Source organism: Bufo gargarizans, chromosome 2 (assembly GCF_014858855.1).
Source record: "Bufo gargarizans isolate SCDJY-AF-19 chromosome 2, ASM1485885v1, whole genome shotgun sequence".
Taxonomy (NCBI): Eukaryota; Metazoa; Chordata; class Amphibia; order Anura; family Bufonidae; genus Bufo; species Bufo gargarizans.
The window spans coordinates 693883235-693905466 of record NC_058081.1 but is presented as its reverse complement, the minus strand read 5'-3'; the positions used below and the strand labels follow the sequence as shown (position 1 = coordinate 693905466).

The window sequence follows — 22232 nt, the reverse complement described above, 5'->3', positions numbered from 1 at the left end:
GGATTTTCATATTGATGTTTTATCTTTAGGATAGGACATCAATATGTGATTGTTGGGGGTGTGACTCCCAGGTCCCCCCCGCTGAATAGCTGTTTGAGAAAACTGTGACCTCCTCAACAGGCCCAGCACTGTACATTGGATAGCAGCTTATCTCCATTCATTTAAATAGGACTGAGCTGCTCCTAGACCATGTGACTGATGTACGGTGACATCAATGGCCTAGAAAGGAGAAGCTGATCTTCAGCGGTCCCACCTGTTTGACCTCAGTCAATCTGATATTGATGTCCTATCCCAGGGATAGGCAAACTGCAGCTCTCCAGCTGTTGCAAAACTACAACTCCCACCATGCCCTGCTGTAGGCAGTCTGCAACAGCTGGAGATCTGCAGTTTGCCCATCACTGTGACCTATCCTAAGGATAGGTCATCAATATTAAATTGCCAGATAACCCCTTTGAAGCTGTCATTTCCCATGTGGCCAGAGCCTAGAAGATGCTGTAACGGACACAGCAAGGCCTGGTGACCCTGCAAGTATCACGGTAGTTTTTTTTTTTTTATATATATATACCATTTTGGAGAATAAGATAAGTGACAACTACTGCCGGTAGCTGATAAAAGTGGTGGTTCTTCTTCCATTATATGATTCTGTAGGGTATAACAAGAAATTTAAAAAAAGCAAATTCAATAAAAACATAAACATTTTAATATTTTACAATGAACAAATATCCTGCTTTAGTTCCTTCAAAACAACTTGGCCAACGTACTAGCACCCGCTCCGGGTACACCAAAAATGTTAAGTGCATAGCTGCAAAAAAGGAGGATGGACCCCACTTTTAACTGTGTGATCGCTTCTCCGACAAGTCACCAGTCGGTCATATCCTAGGGACGGCTGTAAAGAAACAGCAAGATCACTGGGAACCATTCAAGTACAGTCCGTGCTGGATGTCACACATCGTAGAAGAGCCGAACCAACTGGTACCGGATTAAGAAGGCGCAGCCGCTTCCTAGAACCTGCCAAAGCCACAAAAGCATGCTGTAAAGGCGGACTTTTGAATATTACAATGATTCTTTGTATATTTATGATTTATTTATTTTTTTATACAGTGATGAGCTTGCAAAAAGTCCAGTGGGCTCATACACATGGCTGTTGCCTAGCCGTGCACATATTGCAGCCCACAAACAGCAGGTCCGCAATATACAGGCACTGGCCATTTGTGCAATGCATCACGGATGCTGACCCATTCACTTGAATCAGGAAGGTGTGGAACGGAGGCACAGAAGCACTACGGAGTGCTTCCGTGCCTCAAAAAATTAGAACAGGTTAGATTTTTTTGCCGTGCGGACGGATCATGGAGCCATTCAAATTGAATTGGTCTGCGGTCCCCAATGCACGGAATGGCCGTGTGCATGAGCCCTTATCCTTTGGATAGGTGATGAGTTCTGCATCTGGGAAAACTCCTTTAAGTACTTTATACAGTCCTTTAGTTTTGGAAAATCAGTGGCGATCAGAGATCACAAACTTCTTACGCGGTCTTCATACATGTACTTTGCAGATAATTTCCACTTGAACAACAATATTTTATTTTACTATTCATATTTTACTCATTGCCCTTCAGGTTGCACTCTCATCTGATGTGTCTTGGAGATATCTCATAAGATTGCAAGGGAGAGAGCTCCATCACAAGGAACTCTTCAAAGTGTGCTTGGGGATCCTCAGATTCCTGAGCTAGTGCTGACAGAACTGGCACAGGATTCAAAAGGACTGCAACGCCTGTGTTGAATGGCATCAAATGCTCACTTCTAGAATACCCAAAATGAAACATGCACAAGCAGCGGGTAGTTAGAATCATTTACCCCAAGTGAAGAATAAATGCATTACGGGAGGGTGACAATGACAGAAGAATAAGGCTACTTTCACACTAGTGTTCCTATTTTCTGGTATTGAGATCCATCATAGGATCTCAATACCGAAAAAAAAAAACGCTTCAGTTTTGTCCCCATTTATTGTCAATGGGGACAAAACAGAACGGAATGCTCCAAAGTGTATTCTGTTCCGTTTAATTCCTTTCTCATACCGGAGAGCAAACCGCAGCAAGCTGTCGTTTTCTTTCTGTTATGACAGGCATGCTCAACCTGCGGCCCTCCAGCTGTTGCAAAACTACAACTCCCAGCATGCCCGAACAGCCTACAGCAGGACATTGTGGGAGTTGTAGTTTTGCAACAGCTGGAGGGCCGCAGGTTGAGCATGCCTGTCATAACAGAAAGAAAACCACAGCTTGCTGCAGTTTGCTCTCCGGTATGAGAAAAGAATTAAACGGAACAGAATACATGCCCTAACAGCCTACAGCAGGACATTGTGGGAGTTGTAGTTTTACAACAGCTGGAGTGCTGCAGGTTGAGCATGCCTGCGTTATGGGATGCAGAGAAAAACTGATCCAACATGACCCACAATGCAAGTCAACGGACCCGTTTAACTGACAAATGGAAAAATAGATCCGTCCCCCATTGACTTTCAATGGTGTTCATGACTGATCCGTCTTGGCAATGTTACAGATAATACAACCGGATCCATTCATAACAGATGCAGACGGTTGTATTATCAGTAACGGAAGCGTTTTTGCTGAGCCCTGCCATTTCCAACAAAAACACTAGTGTGAAAGTAGCCTAAGGTGGTTTGCCGCTGTAAATACGTGCCCAAACGTCATACAGGAATAGTGGAAATGTGTATGTAATATTCACAGTACCTGGATCATAAGTAAGAGCAGCGTGAGGTTTTTCTCTTTCGTTGGCCCAATAATCTTCAGCACAAAGTTTATCAGGGTGAGATTACTGATCTCCATGAATTCTGTGTCACCCACCTGGCGTCTGACATCAACCACGTGAAGAGCTTCAGCAACCTGAAGGCAGTGATTGTAATTCAGATTATTTGCTGCTCTCTTAATTATTACATGAATAGAATGTGACATGAAATTATTTCCATTACCTTTATAAAAAGAGCTCCAATTTCTGACAGATCTTTTGTCTTGAATTTAGAGTAGCTCATATTCAGCATTCCTGTGCTGGGGTCAAACCTGAGGAAATATGCAGACACTTGTGGTTAGATCGCATGCACACAACGGCCATCAAATGGCTTTTTTTTTTTTTTTTTATCATAATAGTAGTCGATGGTCATATTCACACGGACGTTTATTTTTTTTTGTTTGTTTTTTAACAGCCAGTGAATAACAGCAGTCATAAAAATAGGACATGTCCCATTTTTGTCTGTTTTCACGGACTGAAGGCCCCCATACAATTGGAGAGACGTTTTTTAATGGTTGTTTCAGAAAGCACCAGTTGAAAAAAACGGCCTGTTTTTAATGGATTTTCTTTAACAATTTTTAACGATCATGTGAATGTATTCTTAAAGGGCTTCTAATGTATTGCACAGTAATACACTGATCTCCTAGCTCAGTCCCACAAAAAAGATAGAACAAGTCCTATTAATATGCATTATTACAATGGCTCCACACAAAAAAAAAAAAAAAAATATATATATATATATATATATAAATAATAATAATAATAATAATAATAATAATAATAATAATAATAATAATAATAATAATAATAATAATAATAATAATAATAATAATAATAATAATAATAATAATAATAATAATAATAATAATATATATATATATATATATATATATATATATATATATATATATATATATATATATATATATATATATATAATCAAGAAAAGATGGGCGGCACTCCGATGAAAAGAGCAAAGGAACTTTAATCACCCACGGTGGTGCAACGTTTCGGTTCCACACTAGAACCTTTTTCAAGCAGAGTAACAACTCAAAATCACAGTATTATATACAGGTGAATTAATTAACATAATCATCATGTGATCACACTCCACCCTGTGGGTGTGTTTACAAAACTTGATCATCCAATAAACAACAATGTATACATCGAGTACATCGATGTCTATCACATGTACACTTTGTTTATATTTTTTTACTCGATGTATACATTGTTGTTTATTGGATGATCAAGTTTTGTAAACACACCCACAGGGTGGAGTGTGATCACATGATGATTATGTTAATTAATTCACCTGTATATAATACTGTGATTTTGAGTTGTTACTCTGCTTGAAAAAGGTTCTAGTGTGGAACCGAAACGTTGCACCACCGTGGGTGATTAAAGTTCCTTTGCTCTTTTCATCGGAGTGCCGCCCATCTTTTCTTGATTATATATATATATATATATATATATATATATATATATATATATATATATAATCAAGAAAAGATGGGCGGCACTCCGATGAAAAGAGCAAAGGAACTTTAATCACCCACGGTGGTGCAACGTTTCGGTTCCACACTAGAACCTTTTTCAAGCAGAGTAACAACTCAAAATCACAGTATTATATACAGGTGAATTAATTAACATAATCATCATGTGATCACACTCCACCCTGTGGGTGTGTTTACAAAACTTGATCATCCAATAAACAACAATGTATACATCGAGTAAAAAAATATAAACAAAGTGTACATGTGATAGACATCGATGTACTCGATGTATACATTGTTGTTTATTGGATGATCAAGTTTTGTAAACACACCCACAGGGTGGAGTGTGATCACATGATGATTATGTTAATTAATTCACCTGTATATAATACTGTGATTTTGAGTTGTTACTCTGCTTGAAAAAGGTTCTAGTGTGGAACCGAAACGTTGCACCACCGTGGGTGATTAAAGTTCCTTTGCTCTTTTCATCGGAGTGCCGCCCATCTTTTCTTGATTATCTATTGGGGTAAGAAACCTATTCCCCTGGAGACGTGCACCCTTACCATAACGGTTTTTGCATCAGTGCCGCCATTTTTTCTTGATATATATATATATATATACACACACACACACACACACATACACACATATACATATATATACACACACACACGTTATCCGTATTTTTTGCCACATTTTGCAGACAGCAAAACACATACGGTTGTGTGAATGCACCCTAACTGGTGGTCTAGGGCAGCGAGGAGGAGTTAATGCCATCACTATCTCTGGTGTTCTTCAGCAGTAAAGGAGTTAATGTAAGTTTATGGTGCTCTTGGGCAGTGATGAGGTTAAAAGGGGTTGTGCAGTGGTGACCTATGCTCAGGTACAACTCCCGGCAAAGCCGCCGATCAGCTGCTTGAAGAGGTTGCGGTGCTCGTGTGAGCGTTGCTTCCTCTCGATATTTACCTGCATGCCATCTTGCTTGTAGCAGCGTAATTACAACTTGAATGGGACGCAGCAGTTGTATTTACTCTGTGCCGTCTCTAAGTGAGATGACACTCAGGTAATTTGGAAGAGGAAGTAGCGCTCACACAAGCACCATTACCACTTCAAACAGCTGATTGGTAAGCATGTCGGGAGTCGGACCCCCCGCCAATCTGATGTTGATAATATGTCCTCAGGATAGGTCGTCAGTATTAAATCACTGCACAACCCCTTTAACATCAGTATACCTAGTGGTCTAGGGTAGTAAGGGGGTTAATTCCAGTATCCCTATTGGTCTAGAGCAGTCAACTGGTTAATCCTCAAATCCTTGGTAATGGAAGGCTTAAAGGGGTTTTCCCATCACAGACAATGGGGCATATCACTAGGATATGCCCCCATTGTCTGATAGGTGCACCTACACAGAGAATGGAGCGGAGAAAGGTGGTGGAGGGCACACTGTGCATGCGCAACCGCCTTTCATTCATTTCTATGGGGCCGTCGAAAATAGCTGAACGCTGGCTCGGCTATTTCCGTCAGCCCCATAAAAATGAATGGGAGCGGTGGCTGCGCAAGTGCAGTGTGCTCCCATTCACTACTATGGGGAGAGCGCTGGGGTTCTCCAGCCACCACTCTCCCAGCTCCATGCTCAGTGTAGGTGCGGGTCCCAGAGTTGGGACCCGTACCTATCAGACAATAGGGGCATATCCTAGCAACATGCCCCCATTGTCTGTGATGGGAATACCCCTTTAAAAGGTTTTTTTCCGAGTCTTAAATTCTGATAACCTAACCTTAGGACAGGTCATCAATATCAAATCGGTGGGTGTCCAACACCCCCCAAGGATCAGCTGTTTGCAGGGGCTGCAGCCTCTTTGTAAACCAGTCACAGTGTTGTACATTGTAGGCTCAGCCTGGTATTGCAGCTCTATACCAGGAAAGAAATGTGTGAAATGATGGTGGAGAAAGGATGCGTTACCTTGGTAGGCGATGACGAGGACACGGGATTATATTCAGTAACTGTGGCAATGAATATAAGAAGTTCAGCACTTGGGGAATGAAGAATAGCAGCATGGTTTTACTAAAGTGTCCAATGATGCCGACCACAGCAAACGTCATACCGGCAAAGTAACAAAACGTATCGCCAACAAAGACTCTGGAAGGATACCTGATAAAGAGGAAACCAGACAGAAGTAATACGTCAGTCCGAAACTGGAGAAATATGATCAGGAGGCAAATGCACAGAATAATCAGCATTCAACAGATCAGAGATAAATCAGACTGGAGTCTATAACAGGAAGGGCACGAGGCGACCCCTGATTCTGTCCGTTTTTGCAGTATTTTTTGGTTCTGGCTAATTTAAAGGGGCTGGGACTCCTACCGATCACTACAACAGAATTACAATGGATTGGCAGTACGGCGTGCACCATGCTTCTTACTAAATGTCTTTTCTCAACCACTGCTCCACTGAAACTGTGTTCCAGTGATTGGCCCAGATTCCAGTTGTGTTCTCTCAATAGGTAATAAAAATCCACTGTGGCATAGCCCCTTGAAAATACAATTAAAGGGATTGTCCACTTTAGAAAAACCCCTTTATATACCCCACAATAATATTATAACTGAGTAGACGGAGGTCCTCTGCGCTTCCAAAGAATGTCTCTCACTCTGGAGGACCTGCCCTGTCCTCCTGTTTTGAATGTGGAGTTTGCAATGCTTCATTTTACCTGTGGTGGCGCTCCAGGGAAATGGAACACTTAATGGTAAGTTTCCTCACAGATTACTGTTAATCTTTTGGGGGTCCCAGCTGGGGGACACTTTGTGATCTAGCAAGGAGGGATTGCCCAAAGCACAGAACCCCTTTAATCAGCCCTCGAAAAATACCTTTAAAAGGGGGTTTCTGGTTTTGGGAATTGAGGACCCGGTGAAAGCTTCTCTGACGACAGCAGGACTCCCTAAAAACAGCTCGGGGACCACACAACCTCCAATAGCTTTCTTACTAACTAGGGATTTATTATAGCTAACCTAATCTTTGGACCATGGAAACCTGAGACCAGACTGAAATTAGATATATATTTTTTTTTTTCTGAATTATAGGAGGTGTTGCCACAAATACATATTTTGGGAATATTTCCAATATTTTCTTATTTTATCCATCTTTCTATCCATTATATGGGGCAAAATAACATTAACTGGAAAATACACAGTCGTTCTTTCAGTTTGTAGTTAGCATATGAAATGGGGTATTCCTATCTCAGAAATTATGATGGTGTACCACTAGGATATGTTACCACTTTATCATAAGTGGGGGTTTTTAACGTCTGGGACCCCCAGTCAGGGGCGGATTGGGAACTAAAAGTGGCCCCATGTTGTAGGTAGGTCCAAATTGACAGAAGATGGGACAAAACAAGTTGGCAGGGCCTGCAATACCGTAGTGCAGAACAGAATACCGCCCCAGCAGAACTAAATACCACAGGGCAGCACAAAATATTGCCTCCCCAACCACAGTATTCAACTGTATCACCCTCATGAGTACAGTAATACAGTTGAGTTCAGGAGGGCACCTGTGGCCATTGAGCATCAGATCATTATGTACCTGGCCTGCGGCCATCAAGAGCGCTTGAGTGGCCCCCTTGGCATCGGCCCACTGGGAAATTTCCCTCTATGGCCAATCCCTCCCCTGCCCCCAGTGATGCTGAGAATGAAGGGGACACAGGGCTCAGGGCAGTGCTACATCCTCCTGTTTGTCACCTGCACATTTGCCTCCGGCCAACTGGTTGTGAACTCCTAAGTGGCCGGAGGCGGCGCCCAAGATGGCCATTATGTCCTACAAGTGCACCTCCAAAAATATTTAACAATTTAAAGGGTTTTCTATTATTATTTTACTGATGAATTATCTTCTGAATAGGTCATCAGTCGCTGATCCGTGGGGGTCCGACACCCAGAGCCCCCGCCAATCAGCTGTTTGAGAAGGCACCGGTGCTCGCAGCCTTCTCGCAGCTTTCCCTAGGCCATGGGACGTCATGTTCATCGGTTACATGGCCTAGGCGCAGCTCAGCCCCATTAAGCTGCAATTCCAAGCATGACCAAGCATGTACAGCGCTAGGCTTGGTGAGCAGGGAGAAGGCTGTGGCGCTACTGCGAGAGCTGGTGCCATCTTGAACAGCTGATCAGCAGCTGTCCTGGGTGTCAGACCCCAAAGATCAGATAATGATAACCTAGCCCAGTGATGGCGAACCTTTTACAGACCGAGTGCCCAAACTGTAACCCAAAACCAATTATTTATCGCAAAGTGCCAACACGGCAATTCACCCTGGATACTACAGTCCAGTACAGCGTATCTTCCATGTACTTCATCATTTAGCTATAATATCCTGCCTGCATTCAGAGCGCTGCCTGCGCTGTCCATAGTGCGCCTGCGCTGATGAATGGCAGGAGAAGTCTAAGGCACATTGGCACACCATAGACTTTTTTCTGGGTGCGAGTGCCCACAGATAGGGCTCTGAGTGCCGCCTCTGGCACCCGTGCCATAGGTTCGCCACCACTGACCTAGCCTTTGGGTAGGTCATCAGTTAAAAAATCCTGGAAAACTTCTTTAATGTTGTGCAGCGCTGATTCAGGTAAACTGCTTAGTGCTTATGAAAATCAGAAAACCACTTCTTACCAGTTATGGTACAGCAAGCCCAACGTGGTGAAAAAGAAAGGAATAATAAGGTAGAGTGAAAAGAGATGGTCATCACGGCAGTCACCTAGAAGGCAAGAAGCCAGAAATATATGAACACGGCACCAAAACAATTACACTATAAATGTCCGATTGGTGGCTGTCCGACCGCTAGAGTCCCCGTCAATCACAAGAACCAGGGCCCTGTGTTCTAACATTTCAATGGAGCAGCGGTCACTCATGCTCATTCAACTCTAAGGGCTCTTTCGCACGAGCAGATCCCATGCGGGTAATCCGCTGCGTGAAAGAGAGCCAAGCCCCGTTCCGGACAGCAGAGACACGGAGCATTAACATGATTGATAATGCTCTGTGCCTCTCTAAACTTTTTGCTACAACTTTGGGCTCATGCACACGACAGTATTGCTTTTTCAGTGTTTTGCGGTCCGTTTTTTTACGGATCCGTTGTTCCGTTTTTTGTTTCCGCTTCCTTTCCGTTTTTCCGTATGCCATATACAGTATACAGTAATTACATAGAAAAAATTGGGCTGGGCATAACATTTTCAATAGATGGTTCAGCAAAAACGGAACGGATACGGAAGACATCCGTTTTTTTTTATTGCATTGTACTTTGAGCTAAAAATAATTTTTTTCAATTGGTCTTCATTAACAATATGAAATCCTTTTTTGTGTACAGAGCCGACATGCTCTACTAGCTGCTGTGGATGTTTTGTCTTGTCCGTCATCTGAGGAGCAGACTGACTCCTTATCTCTGCTCTCTGACATTATAAACACTTATTACAGCTCAATCCCCATCTTACTGAGAAGAATGTGGCTTAATGTTTATGACCTCTCAGTAATTTAGAGATAAGGGTTATTTTGATCAAAGTGAAAGTACCAGTCACACAATTAGAAAAACAGTTAACCCTTAGTGACAGAATGGCTTAATAGTTTTAATAAAGGCCAATTGAAAAAGATTTTTAGCCAAAGATAAGTTAAAGGGCTTCTGTCACCCCCAAAACACAATATTGTTTTTTGGGCTTGTTAAAATCCTTATTTAACGACTATTCCCTATATAGGGCTCTTACCTTTTGTCTGTGGCTTTGTTTCCTTAAAAATTAAAAATCGATCTTTTAAAATATGCAAATCACTTCACTACCAGCAAGTAGGGCGTCTACTTGCTGGTAGCCGCTGCTAAAAACCGCCCCCTCCTTCTCTCAGAGCGCCTGTGGCGAATGAAGACAGGCGCAGGATTTGAAATGCTGACAGGGCCAGCCGGAGGAGGAGAGCGATCGCTGGCCCTGTCAATCAACAGGAGGAGGGGGCGGTTTTTTGCGGCGGCTACCAGAAAGTAGACGCCCTACTTGCTGGTAGTGAAGTGATTTGCATATTTTAAAAGATCGATTTTTAATTTTTAAGGAAACAAAGCCACAGACAAAAGGTAAGAGCCCTATATAGGGAATAGTCGTTAAATAAGGATTTTAACAAGCCCCCCCCAAAAAAATTGTGTTTTGGGGGTGACAGAACCCCTATAAATGCAATCTTAAAAAATAAATAAAAAATTGCCTCCAAAAAGGTGTACATAGCCTTTAAAGAGGACCTTTCACTTGTATAAAACTATGTGAACTGAGTATGCTGCCATATAGAGCGGCGCCCGGGGATCTCACTGCACTTACTATTATCCCGGGCGCCGCTCCGTTCTCCCGCTATGCCCTCCGGTATCTTCGCTCTGTAAGTTATAGTAGGCGGGTCTTCTCTTGTCCTGTGGGCGTCTCCCAGGCTGTGAGCTGTGCGCTGCGATTGGCCAGCGCTGCAGCCTAGGAGAAGGAGACGCCCACAGGAAAAGGGCAGACACCGCCTACTATAACTTACAGAGCGAAGATACCGGAGGGCATAACGGGAGAACGGAGCGGCGCCCGGGGATAATAGTAAGTGCAGTGAGATCCCCGGGCGCCGCTCTATATGGCAGCATACTCAGTTCACATAGTTTATAAAAGTGAAAGGTCCTCTTTAAGGCCTCTACGTCTACCATGTATGGAAGCCTCCCATGGTCTGATAGGGCCATGTGTCAGTGTAAAACTGAGAAGTACAATACACTGCCATAGATGACTATGGCAGTGTATTGTACCAGTGATCGGACCACTCTGTCCAAGTCCCTACGTGGAAGTAAAAAAATAAAAATAAAATGCTTTTCCCCTTATCAGCTTATTTCTAATTTATTTTAAAAAAGTTAAAAAAATAAAAAAAGAATTACCGTACACATAATTGGTATTGCTACATCTGTGTGAACGCCATAAAAATAATAAACAAAAAAAAAAGTTAAACCTAGACAGAATTGCTGCTTTTGTCACCTCACAAATTAATGGCATAGAAGTGATCAAAAAGTCATATGTACCCAAAGATGGTACAAATATAAACTACAGCCTGTCTCACAAAAATCAAGCCTCAGAGCTGCCTCAAAAAAAAAAAAAAAAAAAGGTGGTTGTCTTAAATACTACAATGCAAAGGAAAAAAAAACAACTAATTTTATGATGCAAAAGTAGTAAAACATGAAGAGAAATATGTACATCTGGTATTGTCAAGTAGCTATGTATAGACTTTTACACATAAAGGTGTTTTACTGGAATACGATATTGATGACCTACACTTAGGTCATCAATATCAGATTAGTGGGGACCAACTTCCGACACCCCCACCGATCAGCCTCCTCACAGCGCCTTACATTGTATAGTGGCTGTGCTTGGTATTGCAGCCCGGGCCCATTCTCTTAAATGAGACTGAGCTGCTGCTAGGCCACATGACCGAACAGGACATCACTGGCCAAACTGCTTGATCAAGCGGGGGTGTCGGAAGTCAGATCCTCACCAATCAGATATTGATTATCTATCCTGAGGATAGGTCATCAATATTTTTCTCCCGGCAAACTCATTTTTTATGTATTTACAGAAAATTAACTAGGAGGGAAAAAATGTAAAAAAAAACAAAAAAAAACACACAAAACCCGCAAAGTAGCTCAAGAGACATCCAGGTACTCACCATTCAGTTCTGCAATATTAAAGATTATTATGGAACCAGCAATGACCAACGACTGACCGGCCTCTAAACCATTGATTCCAGCCAGGATGTTGATGGCATTAGTACAAAATACTGCGAGCATCCCCATGTACACATAATACAGGAGACCTAAAGAAAGAGGGAGAAAATCGATCATACCAGATAGCTAAAAAAAGGCTACTTTCACACTTGCAGTAATAGGGTCCGGCAGGTTGTTCGGATACAGCCTGTCGGATCCGTGCTACTGCTAGTCCACCGTGCCGCCGGAAGTCCGGTCCGGCCCCAATTACTATAATGGGGGCGGGCCGGAGGTCTGGCCGCAGCACGGCCAACATGCCGAGAGGCGGCCGGAATAAAACTACAGCATGCTGCGGTTTTTGTCCAGCCGTAAGGATACAAGTTAGGGTGTACTGACACTGATTGGTGTATGCAACAGGAAAGCCCCCGACACATACAGATGGAGCGGTTCTACACTACAGTGTGACATCACATTATGGTGCGATATCATGGCACAAAAGCCATTGAACCATAGGTACCTGTGAAGAGATCCTTACGCACCCAGTCCCCGCCCTCCAATCTGGCTCCATTGCCCCCAGGTTGTCTTCACTAGACTTCCGTGCAACTTCAAGACAGACGGGTTTGTGCGCGCCGCTGCAGCCAATGACTAGCCTCAACTGTGATGCGTCCCCAACTGACAGGTCACTGCTGAGCCACGTGTAGCTTGAAGACATTTCACTGTTGAAACCAGTTTTTGGCTGCAACAACACCTGTGACCCCGTCTGTCCAAAAGTTGACAGACAGGAACTGCAAGTCCAGTAAAGACAGCCCCCAGGAGGCGACACTGAGCTGCGGGGAGCGGGCATGTATAGATCTTAGGTACTGCTGGGTGGATGGAGGGGATTTAAAATAAATTCTGGACAACGCCTTTAAAGAGGTTGTCCGGGTTTTTTCATATTGATGACCTATTCTCAGGATAGGTCATCAATATCAGATTGGCGGGGGTCCGACACACGGCATCAGCTGTATGAGGAGACGGCGTGTGCATGTGTAGTCTCCCTTCCTGTCCGCTGCTGCTTATAGTCTTTGCCATAGACCGCAGCGGCGAACAGGAAGAGAAAAGGGAGAGAGCACATGCGCACGCCGTCTCCTCACACAGCTGATCGGCAGGGGTGCCGTGTGTCGAACCCCCGCCAATCTGATATTGACGACCTATCCTCTGGATAGGTCATCAATAGTAAAAGCCCGGGTGGAGTAGTCACATACTAATTAGTGGGGGGGTAGGGTATGCCATGGATTTATGATCAGTCCCTGACCGATCCTGGAAATAAAGGGGCCACAGAGATAATTGTTGTACTAAAGTGTTAGGCCCCTTGCACACGACCGTGTCTGTATTTCAGTCCGCATACCACGGATCTGCAAAATACGGGTCCCTTCCATGTGCATCCGTGTTTCTCTCACTCAGCTGTTGGAGGAGAAAGCGTACACAGTGCGCACGTGCCATCTTCCTTCTCTCTTCCTGTCCGGTGCTGCTGTCCCATAGACATACAGCAGCAGAGCAAGAAGAGAGAAGGGAGGTGGCACGTGCACACTGCACCCACCATCTCCTCAAACAGCTGATCGGTAGGGGTGCTGGTTGTCGGACCCCCGCCGATGTGATATTGATGACTTGTCCTGAGGATCGGTCATCAATATTAAAAGCCCAGACAACCTCTTTAAGTAGGACTTGTCAAAGAATGCCACCTTAGGTTGTGTCGTGGTCTGCTAAACTATAATAAGACTGAATTTATACACAGATCCAGCCTATTATAAAGTCAGGCAACCTACCTCCTAAGGAATCCATACCGTTCTATGTAACTGACCCCCTTTCATATACTCCAGTCCTACGCATGGGACCGACTCATTGAATCCACTTACTCAAGTCCACATGAAGCCCGAGAATTGGCCTGAAGGGTTTGGGCACCACGATGGTAGTGTTACCAAAAGTGGTGAAGTAGACCATTAGTAATGGCAGCGATGCTGCTGTGGGCAAGAGCAGTTTATGTCGCCAGCGCAGACTCAGGACATCATCGGCGAAGCCGAGAAAAATCATACAACAAATGGCAAGTAGCGATCCGATCAGAGCAACAAACTGCAAAAGAAAAGAAAAACAAACAACTTAGTACATAAGTCCAAAAAAAAGAAAGGCCACACATAAAACAACGAGAGGTGAGCAGAATGCATAAAGCTACATTCACAAGACATGCGACAGACATTTTTTTTACGGCCCTCACACGACTGTTTTAAGGACAATGATAGTCTATGGGGCTAGTAACACAGCTTGTGAATAACGGACGTCGAAAAAAATAGGACGTCCAATTTTATCCATTTTTCTGTCAGCCCGCATAAAGTTGAAGGGGACCAATTATTAGAAAGGCCTCCATATATATATAAAAACAGTCAAAAACAGACCGTTTTGTCATGTGAATATAGCCTAAGGCCTCTTTCACACGGGTGTCCCGGATTTGCTCCGGATGCGCCACCAGTGCATTGCGGGAAAACCGTGCGAGTAGGCACGCAATTGCAGTCAGTTTTGACTGCGATTGTGTTCCGATGTTAAGTTTTTATCGCGCGGATGCAATGCGTTTTGAACGCGCGTGATAAAAAACCCAGACCAGAACCCGGACTTCTTCACAGAAGTTTGGGATCGGTGTTCTGTAGATTTTATTATTTTCCCTTATACATGGTTATAAAGGAAAATAATAGCATTCTTAATACAGAATGCTTAGTAAAATGTGCCTTGAGGGGTAAAAAAATTAAAAAAATTAACTCCCCTCATCCTCTTCTTCGAGCAGCCGGCATCGTCTTCTTTCAGGACCTGCAAAAGGACCTTTGATGACCCATCTTCATTCAGCAGGACCTGCGCTGACGTCACCACGTGGTGAGCGCGATTACATCGAAGGTCCTTTTGCAGGTCCTGAAAGAAGAAGATGCCGGCTGCGCGAATAAGTGGATGAGGCGAGTAAATTTTTTAACCCCTAAAGCCACATTTTAGTAAGCATTCTGTATTAAGAACGCTATTATTTTCCTTTATAACCATGTTATAAAGGAAAATAATACAGTGAATAGACTTTATTGGGGTCCAGGGTTGCTCATCCCAATCATCTCCTAGCAACCATGTGTGAAAATCGCACGCATCCCCCATTCATTTCTATGGGGCCTGCGTTGCGTGAAAAACGCAGAATATAGAACATGCTGCGAGAAAATCATCGCTCATCTGCACAGCCCCATTGAAGTGAATGGGTCCAAATTCAGTGCGGGTGCAATGCGTTCACCTCACGCATTGCACCCGCGTGGAATTCTCGTCCGTGTGAAAGGGGCCTAAGGGTTGTAGTTGTAAGCTCACAGACCATATTAGATCTAGATTGCCTAAAACCACGGATTTTGGTGGTACCGGCCAACCATCTAAGCAGATGTCATGGGAAAGAAGGCTGGCCTGCTGGATTTCAGCATGCCCGATCCTTTTGTTCTCAGGGGAACAGGGGGGGGAGAAGTCAGCCGCCACCGAAACGTGCATGGAGAGGGGTAGGGGAGAGAGATGTCAGACGAATGAGCGTTTGGCCGCCAGCTAAGGTGGAGCGGATTCAAGATTAACACATCGAAGAGAGGACGTCACCTCATGATGTGGGAACTCTTTACACTTCTCTTCAATGAAGCAGCTGAGAAACGGCACCGGGATGAAGAAGAAGAGGATGAGCAGGAACACGGCACCGCTGATCACTCCTAGAGACTCCGGGCTGTGGAGAGAAAAACAAGGGATGACCCCCACGAATACACTGTGCGGAGCCCTCTGATCCCACATAGATCATACCAGTGTCTTAAAGGGAACCTGCCACCGGGATTTTGTGTATAGATGGCCGCTAGCACATCCGCAATACCCAGTCCCCATAGCTCTGTGTGCTTTTATTGTGTAAAAAAAGCGATTTGATCCATATGCAAATTACCCTGAGATGAGTCCTGTACGTGAGAGGAGTCAGGGACAGGACTCATCTCAGGTTAATTTGCATATGGATCAAATCGTTTTTTTTTTCCACAATAAAAGCACACAGAGCTATGGGGACTGGGTATTGCGGATGTGCTAGCGGCCATCTAGCAACCCATGTCCTCAGCTCTATACACAAAATCCCGGTGACAGGTTCCCTTTAAGGGGAAAGAGTCACCAGAAAATTACCTGTTGTTTAAAGGGAATGTGGCTACAGAACATTATCTATTGTTGAAATCACTTTTATGTTAAAAACATGTTTTTTTAAATTTTTGGTCATTTTATATTTTTATCATGTCACTTTCTATATTTACTAAAAATGTATATAATCATGCAATTTTTGCCCTGACCACTAGGCTTAATAGGTCAATATTTTCCTTTTCTGTACAGGCAACTTTTCAGTAGTCATCTCATTATTATCACAATGACAAGTAACACCTTTATATCGATAACACAGGATCTACCATTCACAATAAGTGATATAACAGCTTATCATCTACCGGAGGTGGGACCCGCACCTACCAGACGATGGGAGCATATCCTAGCGATATGCCCCCATGGTTTGAGACGGGTTCACTAATCAGAAAGCTCCCTCCTACGATATCGCTGCCATAGTAAAGAGCGGACCGCTGACGGAGGTGGAGCGTGACCAGTTCTCTCTAGCAGCAATCCCCTCCGGCTATTGGGAGTGCCGTCTCCAGCTGGACTTCCCCTTTAACTGGTTTTGCTGACATCCATACATTTGGTCCCCACCTGGGCGACTACACAAAATAATGCCGATATCCACAGCCCAGCCCAACTACAGCTCCCAGCATGCCCTGACAACCTCTCATCTGTGGCTCCCCGACTCTCAGGGCATGCTGGGAGTTGCATGCAGTTCTGCAAATAATAGAGCAGCGCAGGTTGGAGCGCACAGCTTTTCAGCATGCTGGGAGTTGTAGTGCTGCACAGCCCCAGGTTGGCGACTACCATTCTATAGCATGCGGAGAGCTGTAGTTTTGTACCAAGTAGAGGATGACTGCTGTACATCATGCTGGGAGTTGTAGTCTTGCAACATGAGGAGAGAAGCAAGTGGGTGCCCACTGACTTACAACATGCTGGGAGTTGTAGTCCTGCATCACCTGGAAAGACACAAGTTAGAAACCACAGCTCTACAGCATGCTGGGGGTCATAGTCCGACAACAGGTGCAGAGAGCTAAGTTGGAGACTACTGCTCTATGGCATGCTGGGAGTTGTAGTGCCTGCTGTAAATAACCGTCATGTACATTCGCAGTCCTGAAGCCTTACATCTCCTTCTTCTCCTTCTTGTTCAGGTCTCTCCCGCATAGTCTGGCCGCGATGAAGTGGTCCTGGAAAGCCGGGATGAGAGCAGCTGTAGCCAGGCCGCCCAGCAGCGACAACCCGACATTCACCAGCAGCGGCACCGCCGGCATCTTCCCCCTGCAGCAGCCGACACTTCCGGCTTCAGCAACTCGGCGCAGTCACCACTGAAGTGCGGCCGCGTCTCCCGGGCCTCCATTGGCTGGCGACACGAGGGGGCGTGGTCTACATTAAAGCTATGCAACTGTACACAGAGCCGCGAGTCCGCCAAAGAACAGAGCTCCCCCTGGTGGCAGGAGGATGTACAGTCTCATCGTTCTGAAGGAGGGAAAGATTTAGAAATTAGTAATTATATACAGGAGATGCCCAGGTTATAGCGGCATCATCCATAACACTATATACAAGAAGATGTATAACTTCTACCAGATGTACATATATAATTATATACAGGAGATGCCCAGGTTATAGCGGCATCATCCATAACACTATATACAAGAAGATGTATAACTTCTACCAGATGTACATATATAATTATATACAGGAGATGCCCAGGTTATAGCGGCATCATCCATAACACTATATAAAAGAAGATGTATAACTTAAACCAGATGTACAGATATAATAATATACAGGAGATGCCCAGGTTATAGCGGCATGGTCCATAACACTATATACAAGAAGATGTATAACTTCTACCAGATGTACATATATAATTATATACAGGAGATGCCCAGGTTATAGCGGCACGGTCCATAACACTATATACAAGAAGATGTATAACTTCTACCAGCTGTACATATATAATTATACACAGGAGATGCCCAGGTTATAGCGGCACGGTCCATAACACTATATACAAGAAGATGTATAACTGATACCAGCTGTACATGTATAATTATATACAGGAGATGCCCAGGTTATAGCGGCATGATCCATAACACTATATACAAGAAGATGTATAACTTATACCAGATGTACATATATAATTATATACAAGAGATACCCAGGTTATAGCGACAGGGCCGTTTCTTGGGGCTGGCGGGCCGGGCAGCCGCCCGGGGCGCTGTCAGAAGGGGGGCGCCGGCAGGGCACAGCAGAAGATGAGCGCTGCGCTTCCATTGTGGAAGCGCTCACTCATCTCCAAAGTCATCTCATCTGTATCGCCGTCCTCGGGACGGAGATACAAATGTCTGTAATGCGGCAGGGCAGGGAGAGGTGTGTCCCCTCCCTGTTCCTCTGATAGGCTGCCAGCACTAGGCCGGCAGCCTATCAGAGGCCGGTGCAGGCGGCGCGATGACGTCATCGCGCCGCCTGAGCCAGCGAGGGACACAGGCCGGAAGAGGCCTGCATCGCATCCTGGAGGAGGTAAGTATAAGTTTATTTAATTTTTTTTTATATGTAAAAATGACAATCCTGGCACATAAGGGGGGCTGCTGGGCTGGCACAGACATAAGGGGGGCTGCTGGCACATAAGGGGGGCTACTGGCACAAAAGGGGGGCTGCTGGAACAGACATAAGGGGGGCTGCTGGCACAGACATAAGGGGGGCTACTGGCACATAAGGGGGGTTACTGGCACATAAAGGGGGCTACTGGCACATGATAGGAGGCTACTGGCACATGATGGTGGGGGGGGGGGCTCTTATTACTGGCACATAATTGGGGGGCATCTATAGGGGAGTTTTTTTGTCACTCGCCCTGAGAGAAATTTTACCTGGAAACTGCACTGTATAGCGGCATGGTCCATAACACTATATACAAGAAGATGTATAACTTATACCAGCTGTACAGATATAATTATATACAGGAGATGCCCAGGTTATAGCGGCATCACCCATAACACTATATACAAGAAGATGTATAACTTCTACCAGATGTACATATATAAGTATATACAAGAGATACCCAGGTTATAGCGGCACGGTCCATAACACTATATACAAGAAGATGTATAACTTTTACCAGATGTACATACAGTAGGTGCAGTCTCTATATCAGTCTCTTCATATAGGTGCAGTCTATATATCAGTCTCTTCATATAGGTGCAGTCTCTATATAGCAGTCTCTTCATATAGGTGCAGTCTCTATATCTCAGTCTCTTCATATAGGTGCAGTCTCTATATATAAGTGCAGTCACTATATATCAGTCTCTTCATATAGGTGCAGTCTCTATAGCAGTCTCTTCATATAGGTGCAGTCTCTTCATATAGGCGCAGTCTCTATATAGCAGTCTCTTCATATAGGCGCAGTCTCTTCATATAGGTGCAGTCTCTTCATATAGGTGCAGTCTCTTCATATAGGCGCAGTCTCTATATAGCAGTCTCTTCATATAGGTGCAGTCTCTATAGCAGTCTCTTTATAAAGGTGCAGTCTCTTCATATAGGTGCAGTCTCTATAGCAGTCTCTTCATATAGGTGCAGTCTCTTTAGCAGTCTCTTTATATAGGTGCAGTCTCTATAGCAGTCTCTTCATATAGGTGCAGTCTCTTTAGCAGTCTCTTCATATAGGTGCAGTCTCTATAGCAGTCTCTTCATATAGGTGCAGTCTCTCTACATCCCTGGCATGTGGCTCCACCACCAGTATACGTTTATATGCGTCTCTGCAGAATGAATGATTTCCATTCTAGAAAACCCCGTGTAGCAGGCCCCGCCTCCGTACCACGCCCACACGCAGCGGATACAAGTATACGCCGCACGTATGGAAAGTGACAGAGCACGAGGGGCGGGGCCGAGGGCGTGGTCTCGGGAGGACGGCCCTGTGATCGTATACACCGCACGTACTGACAGGGACAGCGCACGAGGGGCGGGGCCGGGGGCGTGGTCTCGGAGGACGGCTGTGTTATTATAGCAGACAGGTGCCGCTGCTCTGGAGCCCACGGACCGGGCGGCCATGTCCTGAGCTCCGTGTGACCTTCGTGCGGCCGGACAGGATGGAGGGGGACCCAGGCTCTTCGGCGGTGCTGCCCGCGGGCTCTGGGCTTGGCTTCGCCGCGCTGCTGCTCCTGTTTGCGGCCTCTCTGCTGACGGTGCTGGCCTGGTTCCTGCAGGTGACGCGGTGGTTCCGTCCAGCACAGCCCGGCGCCCGGGGGCTGCTCGGGGCCCTCTGCGGCTTCCCCTCCATACGGGACAGCTGGGGCCGAGCCTGGGCGCAAGCGCTGAACCGGGAGGCGCTCAGGAGCCGGGTGAGTGCGGGGGACGGCTGCGGGCTCCGTGCGGGCTGTATAGAGAGTGGGACAAGTGCAATGTTTCTCTTCTGTTGCACGACTATTTAAAGGGCTTGTCCAGACTTGAGTGATAACTCACTGATCAGCAGGGTCCTACACCCGCCGCCTGCACTGCACTGTGGAGGGGGCTGTATCTGGACGGCTGATTGGCATGGGTGCAAAGTTCTGGACTGAACCCCCCCCCCCCCATGGTCACGTGATCTAGTGTGGTGAATGGAGCTGATACTTATGCAGAGGATAGGTTATCAGTATTAAAATCTCGGAAAACCCTTTAAAGGGTTTCTGTCACCAGATATGCCTAAATTAAACTGGCTGATATTAGCGATGTGCTAAGGGTACTTTCACACTAGTGATCCGGCAGACGGTTCCGTCGTCGGAGCTGCCTGATCCGCTGATCAGTGTGAAGACTGATCCGTCTACAAATGCATTGAAAGAACGGATCCGTCTCTCCTCTTGTCATTCAGATGGACGGATCCGTCTTGCAGTCTTTTTCACATGCGCAGACCGGAAGGACTGATCTGTCCATCAGTTGTTTTGCAATGCCGGATCCGGCACTAATGCAAGTCAATGGGAATTGATACCGGATCCGGCACTAATGCAAGTCAATGGGAATTGATGCCGGATCTGGCATTCCGGCGACTGATCAGGCATTTTGGGCGCACATAAGGGTACTTTCACACTAGCGTTTTTCTTTTCCGGCACAGAGTACCGGAAAAGAACTGATCAGGTATATCCCCATGCATTCTGAATGGAGAGTAATCCGTTCAGTTTGCATCAGGATGTCTTCAGTTCAGTCGTTTTGACTGATCAGGCAAAAGAGAAAACCGTAGCATGCTACGTTTTTTTCTCCAGCGAAAAAAACTGAAGACATGCCTGAACGCCGGATCCGGCATTTTTTCCCATAGGAATGTATTAGCGCCGGATCCGGCATTCAGAATACCGGAATGCCGGATCCGTCGTTCCGGCATGCGCATGCGCAGATCGGTAAAAATGCGAAAAATGTACAAGACGGATCCGTTGGTCCGCATGACAAGCGGAGAGACGGATCCGTCCTTGCAATGCATTTGTGAGACGGATCCGCATCCGGATCCGTCTCACAAATGCTTTCAGGCAGCAGCAGATCGGCGGATCCGGCGGCCAGTTCCGACGACGGAACTGCCCGCCGGATCACACTGCCGCAAGTGTGAAAGTAGCCTAATACAGCAGCATGCTGCCTGACAGTGACTGAACGGAAGGCATACTGATGCAAACTGAACGGTTTTCTATCCATTCAGAATGCATGGGGATATGCCTGATCAGTTCTTTTCCGGCATAGAGCCCTTTTGACGGAGCTCTTTGCCGGAAAAGAATAACGCTAGTATGAAAGTACCCTAATGTCAGCTGAACCTAACGAGCCTATTACTAGTTTTATCCTGTTACTCCATAAATGTAACTTTTATAATATGCAAATAATCTCCTAGAGGCTCCGTTCTCCCACCTCTGTCACCGCCCTCCGAGTCTTGATTGGCGTTCGCATCCTCCTGCCGGCCCTGAGCGCTGGGTAAATCCTGCGCCGTGCAGTATTCAGCGCAGTAAGGAAGTCGGTAGCCAGTGAACGTGCTTCCTTCACTATACCTGTGCCAAATGCTGAACGACACGGCGCAGGCGCGAGATTTACCCAGCACTCAGGGCCGTCAGGAGGATGCGAACGCTGCCTG

General features: G+C 45.5%; 2 protein-coding genes across 4 annotated transcripts in view; one reads left to right on the top strand and one right to left on the bottom strand.

Annotated features, from left to right (window-relative positions):
- Window positions 1–677: 677 nt before the first annotated feature.
- DPAGT1 (dolichyl-phosphate N-acetylglucosaminephosphotransferase 1) lies at window positions 678–17501 on the bottom strand. The gene is made up of 9 exons (XM_044278540.1): window positions 17282–17501; window positions 15629–15749; window positions 13891–14104; window positions 11959–12105; window positions 8929–9013; window positions 6247–6435; window positions 2981–3068; window positions 2742–2894; window positions 678–1008 (listed from the first exon to the last, which is right to left on the bottom strand). Exons 1-9 carry the CDS (start codon window positions 17425–17427, stop codon window positions 943–945), a joined length of 1209 nt encoding a protein of 402 aa, XP_044134475.1. The 5' UTR covers window positions 17428–17501; the 3' UTR covers window positions 678–942.
- A 2623-nt stretch (window positions 17502–20124) lies between these two features.
- The window catches only part of C2CD2L (C2CD2 like), a 33507-nt gene continuing 31399 nt past the window's right edge, over window positions 20125–22232 (top strand). For all 3 annotated transcript variants that reach the window (XR_006387942.1, XM_044282355.1, XM_044282354.1), the window contains exon 1: window positions 20125–20493. Coding sequence is in view for 2 of the 3 variants with exons in the window: in XM_044282355.1 (XP_044138290.1) it covers window positions 20242–20493 (252 nt within the window). In the remaining variant the exon portion in view is untranslated. The remainder of the gene's footprint in view (window positions 20494–22232) is intronic.

Bases quoted from the DNA above. Each gene is read 5' to 3' on its own strand.
- DPAGT1 (XM_044278540.1), bottom strand. From the start codon at position 17,427: ATGCCGGCGGTGCCGCTGCTGGTGAATGTCGGGTTGTCGCTGCTGGGC. The intron at 12,106-13,890 runs GTAAGTGGATTC...CTCTTTCTTTAG, and splicing joins CGGGCTTCATGTGGACTTGA to GTCTCCTGTATTATGTGTAC. The intron at 1,009-2,741 runs GTACTGTGAATA...TGGCTTTGGCAG, and splicing joins TGCTCTTACTTATGATCCAG to GTTCTAGGAAGCGGCTGCGC.